General features: G+C 36.5%; 1 protein-coding gene across 1 annotated transcript in view; it reads right to left on the bottom strand.

The window, feature by feature from the left end:
• Positions 1-18,499, bottom strand: part of LOC111061790 (oxysterol-binding protein 1) — a 48,623-nt gene that overhangs the window by 9,053 nt on the left and 21,071 nt on the right. Inside the window, exon 11 of the mRNA XM_039441660.1 lies at positions 16,062-16,279. Within this exon, the coding sequence (XP_039297594.1) occupies positions 16,062-16,279 (218 nt within the window). The remainder of the gene's footprint in view (positions 1-16,061; positions 16,280-18,499) is intronic.

Raw genomic sequence — 18,499 nt, forward strand, 5'->3', positions numbered from 1 at the left:
TGTAGAGTAATCTGCTCAGATTGTGGAACCAATTTTGTTGGCGCTCACGAGCAATTAGTTCAGCTTTCGAAATTTGTTAACTCTTCTACGTTCCAAACCAGTCTTATAGGTGATTTGTCCGATTATAGAATCGACTGGAAATTTATTCCGCCAGGAGCGCCCCATTTTGGTGGCATCTGGGAAGCGAACATAAAGGCAACAAAATCACATCTATTTCGTGTGATTGGTACTCAATTGTTAACGTACGAAGAGATGAATACCGTTTTAGTTCAGGTCGAAGCTGTACTAAACTCGAGACCACTGTGCTCTATGAGTGAAGATCCCAGTGAACCACTTGCATTAACACCAGCACATTTTCTCAAACTCGTCTTATCATTCAATCGTCTTACTCGCTTTCAGCTGGTGAATCAACTAGTGCAATCCTTTTGGCGCAGGTGGCGAGTAGAATATCTTCATGAGCTTCAGGAACGAGGAAAATGGTGGAAATCGTCTACTCCACTTGAAGTAGGCATTGTTGTAATTGTGGATCAGCCGAACCTCCCTCCACTGCAGTGGCCACTAGGTATCGTGGAACAAGTTTTTCCAGAGACGGACGGCCAAGTGAGAGTGGCTCTGGTGCGTTTGAAGAATGGGTGTCTTAAACGACCAGTCACTAAACTTTTCCCACTACCCACTCAATAGTGGAGGGTGTAGTCGTGAATCTTGGTTTTTTTGTGTTCTTGGTTGTGGTTGCATGTTTGGATTTTTGTATTATATAACCGTCATTTTTGTCTTTGCCCTAGCTGAAAAATATCTTTTCAGGTGGGGGGGAATGTTGTGGCCATTCTTGAATTGAGCGCGTCCATGTAGCGCTGTTCCGTGCGGTGCTGCCTCCTGGCGGTGGATTGTCGAAAACTGTCGTCAGCGCAGGCTTTCTAGTCAGTCGAAAAAGAAAGCAGACGGATTCAAGAGTGTACAAAACCAGACCGTTCCGGCTTACCTTATTTGTTATTTTGTTATTTGTCTAGCCGGACATTATATGACAATAGTTGATTGAAGTGTTTAATGAATATCGTGAATATTTGGGAGAAGCAAGGAGCAGTGAAATTAATATTGCCAAGCAGCTTGTAATCATCACCAGGCCACAGTATCAGAGTATCAGAAAGGTATTTCCTTTCCCAAAGGTATTTATCCTTCTCATTTCTATATTCCATCCTGTATTTCGATTCCAATACCTTATAATTGATAATTTGGCACATATAAAAATTACGACTGGTGAGTCTATTATCTATACTAATTTGAGAATTTCCATAGCTTTGCTCACAGTAAATATTTCTTTTAATTCCAGCTTGGCAAGTATTTTCATTAAATACAATAATAATTTAGATACAGTCCTCTCACTCTACAAAACAAGTGTAAAGCCCCGCACACACACACATCGATTTTTGTTCCTACGATATTTTGCCGTCCTTATAAATTCTATTAGATTAAATAGATGGTTTCAAACAGAATGATGTTTGTCAAGTTCCGTTTAATCTGATAGAATTCATAAGGACGGCAAAATACCGTACGAACAAAAATCGATGTGTGTGTGCGGGGCTCAAGTCGGTAGAGCATATAGTCATCAACCATACTTAATTAGGTTGACTGAGTAAATTAGTTGATATAAAATAATATCATTGGAAATAACAGTTCATCATGTTGATAATTTTCAGTTCAAAAATAGTTATCTGCCAGACTTGGTCGCTTGTTTTTGGCTTGTTATCATCTACCGTTCGTTGCCTGCAATGAACTGAAATCTACTCGTAGTCTAGCCGCGCCGTGTCATGAAATTTTGCATTTTTTTCCGAAAAATTGGAATTTTTAGCTAAGTGAAACAATAATTACCAAAAGTTACAGTTTATATTTCGGGTTTTATTTTTTGGTTGTGTACAGTATAGTCATGAGTTTGTGCAACGTATGTAACCTATCAGTTATAAGAAACAACAAAGATAAAATTGTTTGTAAACAGTGCAAATCGTACTTTCATGGGAAATGTGTCGGGTTGGGTCAAACTGAGATAGATCAGTTGGTTAGTGGTTCCGGTTGGTCCTGTGAAAGTTGTGAAAAACTGTTTAGAATTCAGCGTAGCAACAGTGATACGACACCAGTGCGAGTGAACACTGCGTCAGCCGCAAATAATTCGGTAATTACACTTGCATCCTTGAATGCTTCATTAGAAGATCTAAAGGCGTTGATTGTGAGCAGTAATAGTCAGTTGCGGGAAGACTTATCAGCTTCCATCCGTAGGTGTATGGAGAAGATTGATAAAACTGGTGAAATGTTGGCTAAGCAAGCTGAAGTAATTGAAGCTCAAAAAGTGGTCATCAAAAATCTGACGAAAATGTGACTCTTCGCACGAGACTGGACGCAGTCTCATGTCAGATGGACGATCTCGAACAGTATTCGCGAAGAAACACCCTGGAAATCAACGGTGTTCCATCCTTGGCTAATGAGGATGTGACAGAAACTGTTATCAAAGTTTGCAAGTCTGTGGGAATGAACATTGCAAAGGATTCCATTGATGCTTGCCATAGGTTGAAAAATAGGAACAACCGTCCCGCACCTGGTATCATCGTCAAGTTTGTGCGCCGTGGAGACGCTCATGATCTGATGCATAAGAGAAAGATGAAGGGCGATCTGAATACTGGACACGTTGGCTTGACTGGTGAGTCTCGATCAATCTACATCAACAGGTCGCTGACGCCTAAGCGTAGGGTAGGCCTACTGTTTGCCAGGGCGAAACAGCTTCAGCGTGATAGGAAGATCAAATATGTATGGACTGATCATGCCGGTAATATCAAAATAAGAATAGATGATGGCGGAAAGGCTTTCAGCATTAATACCGAGAACGATTTTTCGGATTTTTCTGAGTCATCTCATGCATCTGATTCCCATAATTAAAATTTGTTTCAATACAGTATTATTAAATTCTATCTACAATAGTTTTACGGACTTAATTTTGCTAGCTAGGACTGAGCTTATTTTATTTTATTCTATATTATTATTTATTTATTTGTACTAAGATTATTGCATAATTTGTTGTTCATTCTTGCTTTGTACTTGAATCAGTCAGATTTTGAGCACTTCTGGGTTTTGGTGTTAGAGTCACCCATCACCTTGTCGTATTTTCAGAGCAGAACTGTAATTAATTACCTTCCATGACTCTGTTGTGGACAGATGAAATTATATGAGTATATAATGCATAGCTTCTGAGAGTAGAACTAATTTCATTATTATCATTACATTCTTGCTTACACATGGAATTGAATTGAATATACATTGATTGATTTGAAAAGGAGCAAGTAAAGTACTGTAGCAAGGAAGTAGGTATAACGTAAGTTTTCATTTTCAGTTTTGACCTATAATTCTAATTCATTCAATCTAATCTCATTATTGATAGGCGGAGCGATAGTTACTACTTTTAAGGCCTTGTTTACTAACGGCTGCCTTCTTATCAATGAACGCTACTGTCAAACTTCTTAATGATTGAATTGAGTTGGCGAGAATTTGTGTACAGTGATGCACAAAGTGGTGGGAGACATTGTTTGAGTTTTCATTATCATTTTAGTAAAGATATAATGATTAATTATTACCCTACGGAAGACTGTTTTTTTTCTGAATCCACATGGTAAATTGTGAGGTGGAGGAATTTGTAGTATCTCTTTTTTTTTAGTATCATTTTTGTTTCTTTTTGGCGCGGCTAGCAGAGGTAATGAATAATTACTGATTTCAGTTTTAATCTTTGTTCTTTTTCTTCTATGATTGAATGTGTTTTTTTGTGTAATGGATGAGGATGAGGATAATCAATACAATCACTATCTTTCTCTTCCTTGTACTGAATTGAAGAATATTTCTGAATATAAAACTTTTTTCTCAACCAGGAATGGCGAGGACAAACTTACAATATTGCACATTAATATAAGAAGTTTTTCCAGGAATTTTGACGAGCTCCTAATTTATTTGAATGAATTGCCCAGAATAGATATAATAGTTTTGTCTGAGTGCTGGCTACGAGGCGATGAGGAGGTGCAGCCGATTGAGGGTTATGAAGTTGTTTTTACCGATAAACAGCGCAATAGAGCCGATGGGGTCATTGTTTTTTACAGTAATCGTTTATCAGTTATCTCTAACCAGGCTTCTCTTGGTGATGTTCATGGGCTCAAGCTGGATTTTACTTTTTACAATAAAACCTTCAATTTATTAGCATTCTATCGCACGTTTGATAGCGATATCCAATTATTTCTCCATTCTCTAGAGCAACTTGTGAATAGCATTAATAGAGACGTAGGCGTAATATGGACTGGTGACCTTAACTTGGATCTAATAGGCAATCATTCTCAAGATACTGACATATACATGAATACTCTCCTAGGAGCGGGTCTCACCCAATGCATAGACAAACCGACCAGATAGCAAATGACTCGAGTACTTGTTTAGATCACTTTTTTCTTCGGTACCAGAACATATATGATGTAAAGTCGGCTACACTACAGCTGAATATAACGGATCATTACAGCATTGGTTTAACAATATCCTTTACAACTGACAGGCCAATAACTACATTGAACCATCCCGCAGGAGAATTCATCGACCGTGCTTTGCTGTACCAAAATCTGTGTCAGGCTGACTGGGACAGCATTATAAATAATAATCAGGATGTTGAAACTTGTTCAGCCAATTTTTGTCAAAATTTTTCAGAGGCGTTGAATAATTCAAAAAAACCCTTTAGGCAGTCGTCGACGAGAATGAAAAAACTCAAGCCATGGATCACCCTGGACCTCATTAAATTGATCCGTGAAAGAGATAAAATCAGCAAGAGAATCAAAAAGCATCCCTTGAATGAGGAGCTAAAGATATATTATCGTAATTTCAGACAACATGTAACAGGCATTCTAAAAGCAACAAAACGATCATATTTTAGAAGAAGGCTAGATCAATATCAGAGAAATCCAAAAATGTTTTGGCGAACTATTAACGAACTGGCAGGCAGGAATAATGTTAAACAAAATTTTCCCATTAATAAATTTTTACCATCTGTAACTACTATAACTCCTACTGTTTGCAGAGATGTAGCAGACAATTTCAATTATTTTTTTTCGTTTGTCGGACAGAATTTGGCCGGCTCAATTGACTCGGGCGGTGCTTTGTTGGTTGATGACTGGGACTTTGGGTTGGACACTAGGTTCACCCTCCACACGGTGTCAGAACTTGAAGTTATTGGGCACGTCAATGCCTTGCGAGGTGGGTCTGCCCCGGGTATTGATGGTTTTTCGGCCTCCTTATTGAAAGAAAACCGATTTATTTTTATTAAACCATTTCTTCATCTTATTAATCTTAGCTTGGAGACTGGAGTTTTTCCTGATGTTTTTAAAATTGCCAAAGTGTTTCCCTTGCATGAGTCTGGTATTTTTACTGACAAAAACAACTTTCGGCCTATTTCTCTTTTAAGTGTTTTTTCGAAGGTTCTTGAAAGAATTGTAAAAGAACAACTTGTTAGTTATCTTGCGACTAACGGCATTCTGGCAGAATGCCAATACGGTTTTAGACGTGACAAAAATGTTTCGGATATATTGTTTGATGTAAACAAGCAGCTTCATTTTTCTCTATCTAATAATATGCATCCAATCTTAATCTTCCTTGACCTCAAAAAAGCTTTTGATAGTATTGATCGGAGGAACCTTATCAGAAAATTGTCAGCTTTGGGTATCACTGGGAATGCGCTTGCATGGTTTACTAGTTATTTATCTGGAAGGAGGCAGTGTGTTTCAATTAATGGAGTAAGTGGTAATGAGCTTCCTGTCGACTTTGGGGTGGTACAGGGAAGCACTCTCGGGCCATTACTATTTCTCATATATATTAATAACATTTCCAGATTAAATTTACATGGGAGGCTATTTCTTTTTGCAGATGACACCTTAATTTTTGTTGAAGGGAGAACTTGGGAGGAGGCTCGTGATAGAGCTGAGTCTGACCTAAGATCTATCAAGAAATGGTTGGATCAGAATACCCTCTCTCTTAATATTGCAAAAACAAAGTTTATGCCCATTAGTCTAAGTAATAACTCAGATTCCAATTTACATCCATTGAAAATTCACGAATGTGGAGTTGATGAGAGGAATGCTTGTTCTTGTGAAGTGATACAGAGAGTTTCTTCTTATAAGTATCTGGGGGTGGTGTTTGATTCGAGAGTGAGATGGGCAGAACATACCAACTTCTTATTGTCTAAATTAAGAAAATATATATATGCATTCAGGTGTCTCAGTGATGTTTTAAATGCTAGGGAAATTAGACAGATGTATCATGCCTTCGTCCAGTCATTGCTATCATATGGTATACTGGCCTGGGGTGGTGCCTACCAGGTGCACATTAGCAGATTGGAGACTGTTCAGAAATCAATTCTCAAGGCAGGTTTAAAAAAGAATAGATGATATTCCTCTGCGTTACTTTTTAGTGAGTCCAGAGTTTTGTCACTGAGAAAACTTTTCATAAAAGATCTGTTGATCTACATCTATAATAATTCCCATTCAATATTTACTCCTACAGAACATTCATATAATACAAGATATGCATCAGCAGTAGGTATAAACACAATACAACAAACAAGATCCTTTTCAATGACAAATTGTTTTTACATTTCTCATATTTTATTCCGAAATTTCCTTCTCCGTTCCAACCAGAATAGATTGTTGGATGTAGTTTCTAACTCTGCGTTCAAGTGGCACTTGAAGAACTGGCTGTTTGATATCAGTGAGGATAATGCCGTCTCACTCATTGTTACTGGGGGTGCGCGTGTTTGATTCATTTTGGGCGCCTTCAGTGAGATTTATTTCTGTTATGTCATGCTTGTCTGTTCTGATTTTCCTGACTTGAATTTGTTATTTAAATTGTAGCCTTCCTCGCTATTCCTTGGTTTTCATTATCTTTTATTTATAAATTTTAAGTAATTTATAATTTAGTTTTCCTCTTTTTTTATCCCTTCTTAATGCATGGGGATTATAGATTCATCATTGAAAATTATTTTAATGTAGTTTAGATCTCTTATAAAAATTGAGATCTCTCTTTATAATTATAGATATAACGCATATTGTTATGATAACTCGAGCTTACGCACAGGCCTTTGTTGCCTATGTAAGCTCTTTCCTATCTGATACAAGAATTTTATACAAGAATAAAATTGTGATAGCTCAAGAGATTTATTGTTTAGTATAGTTCTATATTTTGTTGTTTGTTTTTAGTAAGTATATTATATCGTTTCTTGAATTGTATAAACTTTATTGCTCAAGATTCTATGTAACTGCTTTGAATTGTATTCAGAAGGAAAAAATAAATTGAATTGAATTGAATTGAATTGAATTATCGGACAGCCGATGCGATCACAACGAGTAAACAACAGTCAGTCAGCTACCTGTTAACCTGTTAAAGCCGGCCGCCTGGCTACAATTTACGAAGTTTTACTGAAATTTTAATTCAATTAATAGAAAGTTTTAGTGTTTTCGTCAGTGTTCTATTAGCGTGAAGAGTGCAAAATGGGAGACGAAATGTGTCAAAAGTGCAATAAACAAACTTATACCGGAGAAGATAATATAACGTGTTCCAACTGTAGTGCGAGATTTCATCCTACGTGTGTTGGTGTGACTACAAGAAACAATAAAAAGTGGAAATGCTCCAAGTGTCTAGCCGAGATTTCTAATTCAAAAAACATTTCTAAAACTGAAGTTCCAGAAAATATTTCAATTTTACAAGCTATTGAGGACTTTAGAAGTAAAAATAGAGAGTCTTGGCTAAAAAACGACAAGAAATGGGAGTTATCTAACGCAAAAATAGGCCAAATTCAATCGGAAATTAAGGCGACAACGCAGCAAATATCCCTAATTGATGATAAAATCGAGGAGGTGTCCAATAAATGCAAATTGGCGGGTAAATCTGTAGAGGAAATCAAAGGAAAATAATAAAAACAGAAAGGAAATGAAATTCGTGAAAGAACAATTATCCGAACTGCAACAACAAACACGAAAGAATAACATAATTGTGTCTGGTGTTCCACTATCGTATAGGGAGGACATTATAACTGTGCTAGAAGCAATATCTAGTGCCCTTAACATGAATTTCCATTATTTTGAGGTTTGTGCTGCGCACAGAATTCAAGGCAAAAGAGGCGATTCTAAGCCACCTCCAATTGTTGTTAACTTCGTTTCTCGCTACACAAAATCAGTTTGGTTAGACGCAAGGAGACAGAAAGGACCACTAACGGCTTCAGAAATTAATAGATCGTTTCCTGAAACTCCAATTTATATAAATGAACACCTCGCTCATGAAACTAGAAAACTTTTCAATGCTGCACGAGATTTAGCGAAAACAAACGTGATTCTATCTGCATGGACTAGGGACTGTAAAGTGATGGTGAGGGCTGCTACTGGCCGTCGTCCGTTCCGAGTCCACGACATGGACTAGTTGAACCGGCTACTACAAGAGGAGGGGGGCGACAGCGACGCCGCTCCGGCTAGTGGGGCTGACAACAACACCACCCCGGCATCTGGTGCTGCCAACGACGCTGCCACGGCCCGTAATGATGTCGACGACGCCGCACCGACCCGTCGAGCCGACACTGACGTCGCCCCGGCCTCAGGGGCCGCGATCACCGTTGCGACGCCGGCTGCCGCCAACCCGCCTACAGCACGACATCAACACGCTCCAACAACAATGCAGTAATCGTGCTTCCTACTGCAGATATTGAGGTGGGGGGAAGAGATATAATTTTGTTCTCCGTTATGTGTGCTACAAGAACTGTGAGTAGAAAATTTCTCAATATCTTCAAAACCTATTTCCATCTTTAATCAATCTAAGTACATTCGTAATTTAATATATTCTACTTAAGTATATTCTTCATTCTGAATTGAAAACTCGTAAGAACTCCTTCAAACATAAATTTTAATACAGTAGAAGCTCTCTTAACCAACCTCGGATCAACCGCCTGTCGGATTAACCGACCGTTTCCAGGACTATACAAACTTCCGCTGCTGCTACGATAACGATCCAAAAATAACTTTCATGTTTCAACAGGTCGAACATATGATTCCGTAGCAAGTCAAAATTCAGTCAGTTGCTCTCAATATCATGTGCGGGCAGTTTCTAGTGTGCTAACTGTGTTTGCAAACTTTGATATTTAACAGTTTTTGATACCGTTATTGTTTTTTTAATTGTTTATGTAATTGACTTTGTTAGTGTAAAGTACAGTAGTGTAAAATGAGTGGTGTTAAACGTAAGAGACTGGTTGTGACGATGGAACAAAAACTAAAAGCAATAGAACGGCTTGATAAAGGGGAATCTGTTAAAAGCATTAGCGATGAACTCGGTGTCGGTGTTACAACGGTCAAGGACTGGAAGCGTAAAAAAAATCCATTCAGGACTACTGCACCCAAATTGAATCCGAGAAAATCTTAACCTCTCGTTGCCCTTTAAAGAAACCTACAAACGAGATTGTTGACGATGCATTATGACTGTGGTTTACTCAAGAGCGGCGGAAAGTTACACCGATTAGTGGGCCAATTTTGAAGGAAAAGGCGATGGCGTTACACGCTAAAATTGAAAACTGCGGGACTTTCACGGCGAGTGACGGTTAGCTAGCACGATGGAAGAAACGTCATGGTATCCATTTTCTGAGTATATGCGGTGAAAAACTGTCAGCCGACCCAGGTGCAACTGCAGAATGGATAAAAAAAACTCGAAGATGTGATAACAAAAAAGGCTTACATCCTGAACAAGTCTATAACATGGACGAAACTGAACTTAACTTTAAACGTCTACCAGACAAAACTTTTGCCACTTGCAGTGAAAAATCAGCCCCGGGATTTAAAGTACATAAGGAGAGGATTACAGTAGCTCTTTGCTCAAATGCTACAGGAACACATAAACTGAAACCTCTTGTTATTGGAAAGGCACAAAAAACCAGGGCCTTTAAAAATGTGAATGTTTTGTCACTGCCAGTGTGCTATAAAAATCAAAAGTCTGCTTGGATGGATGAATATATATAAATTACTGACTATTTTGGTTAAAAAAATACAGTACTGTACTGTATAATCAAGTCAAGTTTTTTTTCTATACAGTGATTATGAATTGTATTTTTTTCCTTGTGTGTGCTTGTGATTTTATAATTTTGCGAGTGTTTATTAAAATGAGTTAAATTTATGTTACTTCTTCTTATTCTTATACATTACGGTGTCTCATTGATCAAGGGACATGGAAGATCATAAGGATTATTGGGTGAGTAATGGCTACAGTTGTTTTAAAAGTTTAGGAACAGTTTTTAAAAGCTTTTTTTCACGTGTTTGAATGATTTCAACACCTATTACGACTATTTACAATATTATTCGGTTTAACCGACCTTTTTCGTTATCCGACCACGGTCCGGTCCCGTAGGGGTCGGTTAAGAGAGCTTCTACTGTACATAGAACAATCGAAAACTCAAGTGAATGTTTCGTATGTCATAGCCTACTTTACTTTTACTTATAACAAACTGCTCTTCTTTTAAATGTTCTTCACTAATAATACCTAAAACACTAATTTTTCACGTACAATACTATAATTTCTGTCGAAAACCCCTTCCCTTTTGTTGCTTCTATTCAAATCTTAATACGTCTTAGACGAAAAGGCTCTTCTCTATACATTTTTCTCTACTTTCTTTCGCACTTTGGCGTGAACTTTTCAATAACTATAGAATGGAGAAGTATAATCATCTTTTAAGTTGCTAGCAGTGTTGAAACTGATTATTAACAAAAACCTCATTTAATGAACTATTAGTATACCAGTGATTAACGAGATAACTAAATAATAAAATAAAATCTAAAATTATACAACTAACATAGGTACTCAGGTTTGTCTATAATTATGCGTCAAAGGTAGCCTACCGATTTGAGTTCACCACGCATTAACCGAGCTATCTGAACACGGTAAGAATGCGATAAAAGATTATACTGCATTTCCTCACATCATTATTATCAATAGAGACTGTTTAATCACATATATTGAGACTGATTATACAGTCTCTATAATATTAGTTTCAACAATTCTAATAGAGTAGTACGTGAATATAGTTGAAGGTATGAATAGGCTAATAAAAATTAATTTAAAATTAATTATTTATTAATTTAAAAGCAGCCCATGTCAATAAGTGTTTTATGAATAGGCTTTATAGGTATTTGCTAAAGCATGATTATACCCTATATTCGACTATTCAACTTGTTCAGATAATATGCTATGAAACGAAGTTAGAGGCGTGCTGTTGCCACAGTTGGAAAATTTCGTTATCATAAAGCACTGATTACACCGTTGTAATAACAAGCTATCTTTGATTGTAGAGATTAAGTCTAGCTGTGATTTCATTGGCAATTACTATTAGCTTCAGTAGAGCAACGCTATATCTAACTTGATTTATAATTAAGGTAATAGAATCTGTTCTGAAAAATCCGACCGCTTATAAATTACACTTCTTATGGAAATCATTATCTTTATTTTTCCGATATATTATCACTTAGTGTAGCATGTTCCAGATATAACTCTAACCAGTGTGAAATCCTACACACATGATCGAATAATCTATTTAATTTACCTTAAATACTATATTTTTCCATTTTTTTAAACCTAGAATCAATTGAAATATTATCTCTTATTAACAATTTATATATTCTCTTTCCCTTCTCAATTAAGTAACTCAACTAAATTTATTTTTCTGTTCAGCTGCTTTATATAAGGCTATTCAATGAAACGATACAGTACGCATAAAAAAAATTTCAATTTACTTTTTTTATTATTATTTTTTAACGTCGGTTAGCCTATGCTTTTTCACATTACACTTTTTTTGTAATTACGATATTACACCAAAGTGTTAGTTTTAATTTATTTCAAATTAAAATAATTGAATATAAAGAAAATAAATAAAAATCTCAGTACCCTTTTTTTTAAATATTTTATCACGACATGTTTCGGTCATTTATGCCATTATCAAGTGATATTATCACTTGAATATTTGAAAAAAAGGGTACTGAGATTTTTATTTATTTTCTTTATATTTATATTACAAGTAGCCCTATACAGGAAAGAGATAAATAAAATAATTAAGTCTTTTTATTCTTATTTTGTTTGCTCTCAAATGTACAGTACCGTTTAATTGAATGCCAGGCGGCCGGGTAAGTTGTCATAAAAATGATAAGAGACGTGTTCGATGAATTGGATCTTCCATTCATTAAATGCACAGAGTGCAATGACATTAATTATTTTAAATATTTATTTAGAGATGAGGAGGGCTCTGAGAATAGCCGGTGTCATGGGTTTTCAGTAATTCACCAAAATATTCGAAGCTACGGTAGATATATTGATGAATTTTTAACTGTTTTACATGGACTTGAGCATAAATTTAATTGTATTATTTTAACCGAAGCATGGCTAAAAGATGAAAGTAACTTAATTACAATTCCAGGATACAATTTATTCAGAACTTATAGCAGCTTGAATCAGAGTGATGGGTTGGTTGTCTATATTGATAGCGAGTTATCAGTAACATGTAGCGAGCATTTAATTGGCGGCCTGTCCACCTGTTTGAGTTTGAAGTTTGAATGGGCAGGTGCAACATGCGAGCTTCTATCCGTCTATCGCAGTCCGAACTCCGGCCTCTCTGATTTCATATACGCACTTGAAATTTATTTTAATGAACATTCAAATAGTTCTATTCGGCTATTAGCCGGTGATATCAATTGCGACTTACTGAATGTTGCTCCCAACTCTCTTTAAGAACGTTACGTGGATGTATTGAACGGCTCGGGTTATGTGGCATGCATAGATAAAGTCACTCGTTCCGCTAGTGGCACGTATTGACCACTATTTTATCAAACTTCCACGTACCTTCAAAGCATCATCCGTTATCTTACAGTCCTCTATAACAGATCACTATGCCATATTGTTTGAATTTAGTATCTTCCAACCCACTCAAGCCCACGAATGTTGATAAATTCGTTTCAAGAACAGACTGGAACGAAATTTCAAAATCTCTTTAAAGCCAAAATTGGGATAGCGTCATTGATCAAAATGACGTTGATATGGCTGCTGACCAATTCACTAACATTCTTCAGAATGTTATTGAATCCAAAACGTCAGTGATTAAACTTTCAGCTAAAAGAACCCAAATCAAGCCTTGGATCAGTGCGGGACTTGTTAACTCAATACAGCATCGTGACAAACTTAGAAAAAAACTAAACAGACAGCCTTTTAATAAAATTCTAAAGAACGAGTTTAAACAATACAGGAATTTTCTTCATTCTGCAATCAAACAAGCCAAACATAGATATTAAAGAAACAAAATTGAAGAATCTTCTCATAATCCAAGAAAACTGTGGGCTGTTATTAATGAAATTTCGGGTCGTCCAGCCAATAAGCAACCTTTTCCAATAAGCGCTTTTACTCAGTGGAGAAACAAACAGCTCCGAAGGAATTGAAGAAATCTGCAATGATTTCAACCAATACTTTTCGGCAGTTGGGGTAAACCTGGCTGGTTCTATCATGGTGCAGGGTGCGCCAGAAATAAAAGATCAAGATCATGCAATGGAGACTGTATTCGAGTTTCAGCCAGTTTCAAGACAAGAAATTGCTGATGTAGTCAAGAGTCTAAAAGGCCGTTCTGCCCCTGGCCACGACAATATCCCAACTAGGGTTTTCAGAGATAACTTAGATTCACTCATTTCACCTATCCATCACGTAGTCAATCTTAGCATTGCGGTGGGCCGTTTCCCGTGTGCTCTCAAAACTGCCAAGGTAATACCAATTTATAAATCAGGACAAAAGAATGTCTTGTCAAACTATAGGCCAATTTCTTTGTTATTAACAATGTCCAAAATTCTTGAAAAATGTGACTAGAAACAATTATCCAAGTACTTGAATGAGAATGATTTGATCTCTGAAAACCAATATGGGTTTCAACAATCAAAAAACACCTCTGATGCTCTTTTTGATTTGACACGGCATATTTCAAATAATATTAAGATAAAAAAATAAAGTTTTAATAACCTTTTTAGACTTGGCAAAGGCCTTTGATTCTGTTGATAGATCTAAACTTATCACCAAACTCAAGATGTGTGGCATCAAGAACAACTCACTGCAGTGGTTCAAAAGTTACTTTGATAATCGACAGCAGTACGTTTCAATTGATGGAAAATTTAGTGAAACAGAACCTGTTGAGTTTGGAGTGGATCAAGGTAGCACTCTTGGACCTCTTCTCTTTCTCATCTATGTAAATAATATTTTAAAATTGCAAACTAATGGAAAATTGTTCTAATTTGCTGATGACACGGTGTTGGTGTCAGCTGAGGGCACATGGGAGAGGACTTATTGCGGTGCATCATTGGACCTTGCAAGAATTAAAAACTGGTTTGATCACAACTGCCTGACCGTTAATGTCACAAAAACTAAATACATGCCAATAGTAACAAGAAACCAAACTGATCCAGGCCAACTCATATTGAAGATGCACTCATGCGGAAATGCAAGGAGTCAGGACTGTGACTGTCATTCCCTTGAACGAGTTGATTACTACAAATACTTAGGTGTTATAATAGATAACAAGTTGAGTTGGGTGCAGCATATTCGGTGTGTCAAGAGCAGACTCAGAAAATTAGTATTTGCTTTTTCTGAGATCAGCCAAGTAATGAGCATAGACCAGTGCAGAATGGTGTACTTTGCATATGCTCAGTCGCTGATCCAGTATGGCATCCTGGCTTGGGGTGGTGTTTCCTCTACTGTCGTTGAACCCCTAGCCGTTACACAAAGAACAATAATCAAAAAAATACTGAAAAAAATCACAGATACCCTACTACCTTGCTTTTTTCAGAATTTCCTGTTTTAAATATCAGACTTTTTATCAAATCACTTTTAATTCACATAAAAGAATACAAAACTCAGATCATTGGCGAAACAAATTTAAATTCCCTTTATGAAACTCGCCATAGGTCCAACTATAATTATGAAATTCCTCAATTGACACATGGGTCAGAACTATCAAATTCTTATTATTTAGCACACATTTTATATAGAAACATTCCAAATGAGATCAGAGAGGCTGAGGTGTGCTGTTTGGCCGTGTATGGAAGGGGTGTCGACAGGTGGCTTTATAGCATTGGCTGGGAGGCAGCTGAAGCCCTTCTCTGCTCTCGTTACACCCGCCAACAACCCTTGTAGAGATAAAACTCCTTGAAATCATTAAGTGATTTTTCTTGACACGATATAAATTTTATTTTTTCCTTTTATTAATGAAAAATTAGTCCTTTCTCATATTTGTAACCCAGCGTGACACGGTCTCAGAGCCATCCTCCCTCATTATGAATAAGTTATCTTTCTTTATTTTACTTATTTTTTAAAAAAAATATTCATTTACTTTGTAATTATTATAAAAAATATTTTGTGATTGCAAATGTGTTGTCCATGGAACTCTCCTCCAAACGCAGACATTGGTCTTTGTGAGGGAATTCCGTGTACTATATGTATCTCGCTTGCTATTTTTGTAAAGTACCTATTTTGTAAAGAAGGAATAAAGATTATTTGAATTAATTGAATTGAATTTGAGAAGCATTTTTTCTTGAGTGTCTCTTTCGATATAGAATAAAGTAAAATTTTAATATATACTATTCATATTAATTTATCCTGCCTCTTTTAAAATTAAAGCTACAAAAAAATTTAGACTAGAACTGATTCCAAAATCAATGCTTTCCTTATCTATAGTAGCCTAATAGGACCAGAAAAGTAGATACGCCTTCACGCAAGCAATACATCCAAGCAAGTTGCTGCTTGGAGCTCAAACCGATAAGCGAGACCACTCCCAATTACTGCGGTGGGGAAAAACTAAAGAGAATTTGTACAGCACATTCAAACGCAAAATAGCGTCAATATAAATGTATCAAAATTCGGGGGAGGAACAGTTTTGGGCAGTGCCTTTTGGTCCTTCCCAAATTATTTTAATGAATAATTGTAAAAAAGTATCTTAAATAAATGAACACTGTTACCAGAAGCCATTGCGGCAATTGCAGCTTCCCTTTGTCTTCTGGCTGCTCTCTGTTTTTCCTCCAGTTTGACTTTAACAGTGTTTGCCTCTTGCCATTCGCCTTGCTCCATCAGTCTTTGATCAGGCCTGAACCGAGAATCAGTGGGGGCAACCCCCTCTTCCATTTCATTCAGTTGGCACGCCAACTCTGTGAAATTGTAGAACTTCTCACAGTCGGATCTGCAATACAAATTGGAAGCATGAAAATTGTTGGCAGTTGATTGATAATATTTCTTTCTTATATTGCGGATGATGCCCACATGAGACTATTGCTTGTGCATGGGTAGTGGAGTGCGTGCTTGGGTGAATGATGAGATGATAAAACGTCCACGACTACTGGCGGGATTCTAGCCCACGACCAGGTAGCGCTAGCAGAATGAGGGATGTAATTTCATTGAGATATTCGCAGATCAGTGAGCGTTTGGAAGTCGAAGCAGTGGGATGTACAGAACATCGGAGTAAAGCAATATTAGTGATACTACTGTATCTATAGTAGAATAGTGTAGTGAAAATAGTTGAATTAGTAAATTTCATAGATTGATGTCAGCGTGATTTCGGTAACACGAGCAAACGACAACAACCGTTTTCAGCCCGGTCAACGATAAACATTTTCATACAATAAAAAATAGATGTATACTTGAAGAGTAATGTATCTCGTCAAACCTACGCGATTTTTAATTCCGGAATCTGAAGAGGGAGAAAAATAAGAAGAGAGAAAGAGTAAGAACGAATAAAAAAATGGACGGAAGTCTAGAAAACTTTGAATTTTCCTCAAAACAGCCGTCAAAAAAGAATTTCATTAAAATGAGGGAGGAGAGAAAAAACCAAAATAACTCAGTAAATAACAGCTCACAACATGCAGTGGTGAATGACTCCATCCAACAGTCTGTCCAGCCGACACCAGCGACAAGCGAGTCTCATATTTCATACAAGAATGATTCATGCTTGAGAGGATTCGCACATCAATGGAATTGAATTAAGGTTATGAAAGTAATATATTTGATCACACTTCTCTCAAGGCTGGTCGAACTTCATTGGATAGTTTTATTTCAAAATATGCTACAAGCTTTGCTGCAATGATGGAAAGTAACTCTGAATGGTAGAGCATATAATAATTCAGCAGCAAATTACTCTTTCCATAGAGCTAACGGAAATAGCTTGATCGATTTGATATGGGCAAATATTGAGGGTTTACAGGTAGTGAAAGACTTGATTGTGTCGGATATTATTCTTACCTCAGATCATCTTCCTATTTATATATTATCAGGTTTAACATTGGATAAAACAACCCCGATTGCTAACATGAGTAAGAGTCGTAGTTGCCGTTGGAAGGAAAGTGCGAAAACAGAATACACTGATTTCTTATCTTCATTGTCAGATAGAATTAACTTACGTAAATGATAACACTGTAGGCGTAGACCAGTTATCCGATTGTCTCTTAAAGTCAATTTTAGAAGGAGCAGAAAAATGTAGAATGATAAAGGTGGTAGATAGGAATGCTAACAATTCATATAAGCAGTTTCATATAAGATTACGTCCTAAAGACTCCAGTCATGGAGTATAAGACAAGTCATGTTATTACATAATAATTCTAACACTAAGTAGTTCAACCTAGTTTAGGTTTGAAAGGAATTCTTGTACACTATAAAAAGCTCTATCAACTAAATATTTTTTAATTTGTTTTTTGAAAATCTTCAAATCATCATTACTTTTCAAGATTTGAGGTAGCTTGTTATAAAATTTCCTACCAATATAATCTGGTTTTTGTTCAAATAACCTACTATTGTGACCCATTATATGATAATCTGCTCTGTTTCGCGTATTATACTCATGAACATCTGAATTCTGGATCACACCACTCGTTTTCACATGCATTACAACTTCATATACATACAAAGATGGCACAGTTAATAGACCAAGCTTTTTAAATAAAGGCCTACAAGAGTCTAACCTATTCACTTTCTCTATACATCTGAGTGCCTTCTTTTGAATCTTAAACACCCTGTCCATATTTTGTTGAGATGAATTACCCCATACTAAAATAGCATACCTAATATGAGTATAAGTCCATGGTAAGCAGTTAACAGTAGTTTTTTATCATTCAGCCTAGCAAGCTGCCGCAGGACAAATACCCCAGATGATATCTTATTACATATCCTCTCAATGTAAGGATGCCATGTTAATTTCCTGTCCAATAAAATTCCCAAGAATGCTACTTTCTCTTCTTGGTCTAATTCATTTTCCTCTACAAACACATTTATTTCTCTATCCTCTACTGAATTATATTTACTTTTGAATTGTAGGAATTGACATTTCTTACTATTTATTGTTAATTGCCTTTGCTTCAAGAATTGGACAATTGACTGTACTCCAGTAAAAGCATTTATTTCTAGACTATCT

This window comes from Nilaparvata lugens, chromosome X, assembly GCF_014356525.2.
Source record: "Nilaparvata lugens isolate BPH chromosome X, ASM1435652v1, whole genome shotgun sequence".
NCBI classification, from domain to species: domain Eukaryota; kingdom Metazoa; phylum Arthropoda; class Insecta; order Hemiptera; family Delphacidae; genus Nilaparvata; species Nilaparvata lugens.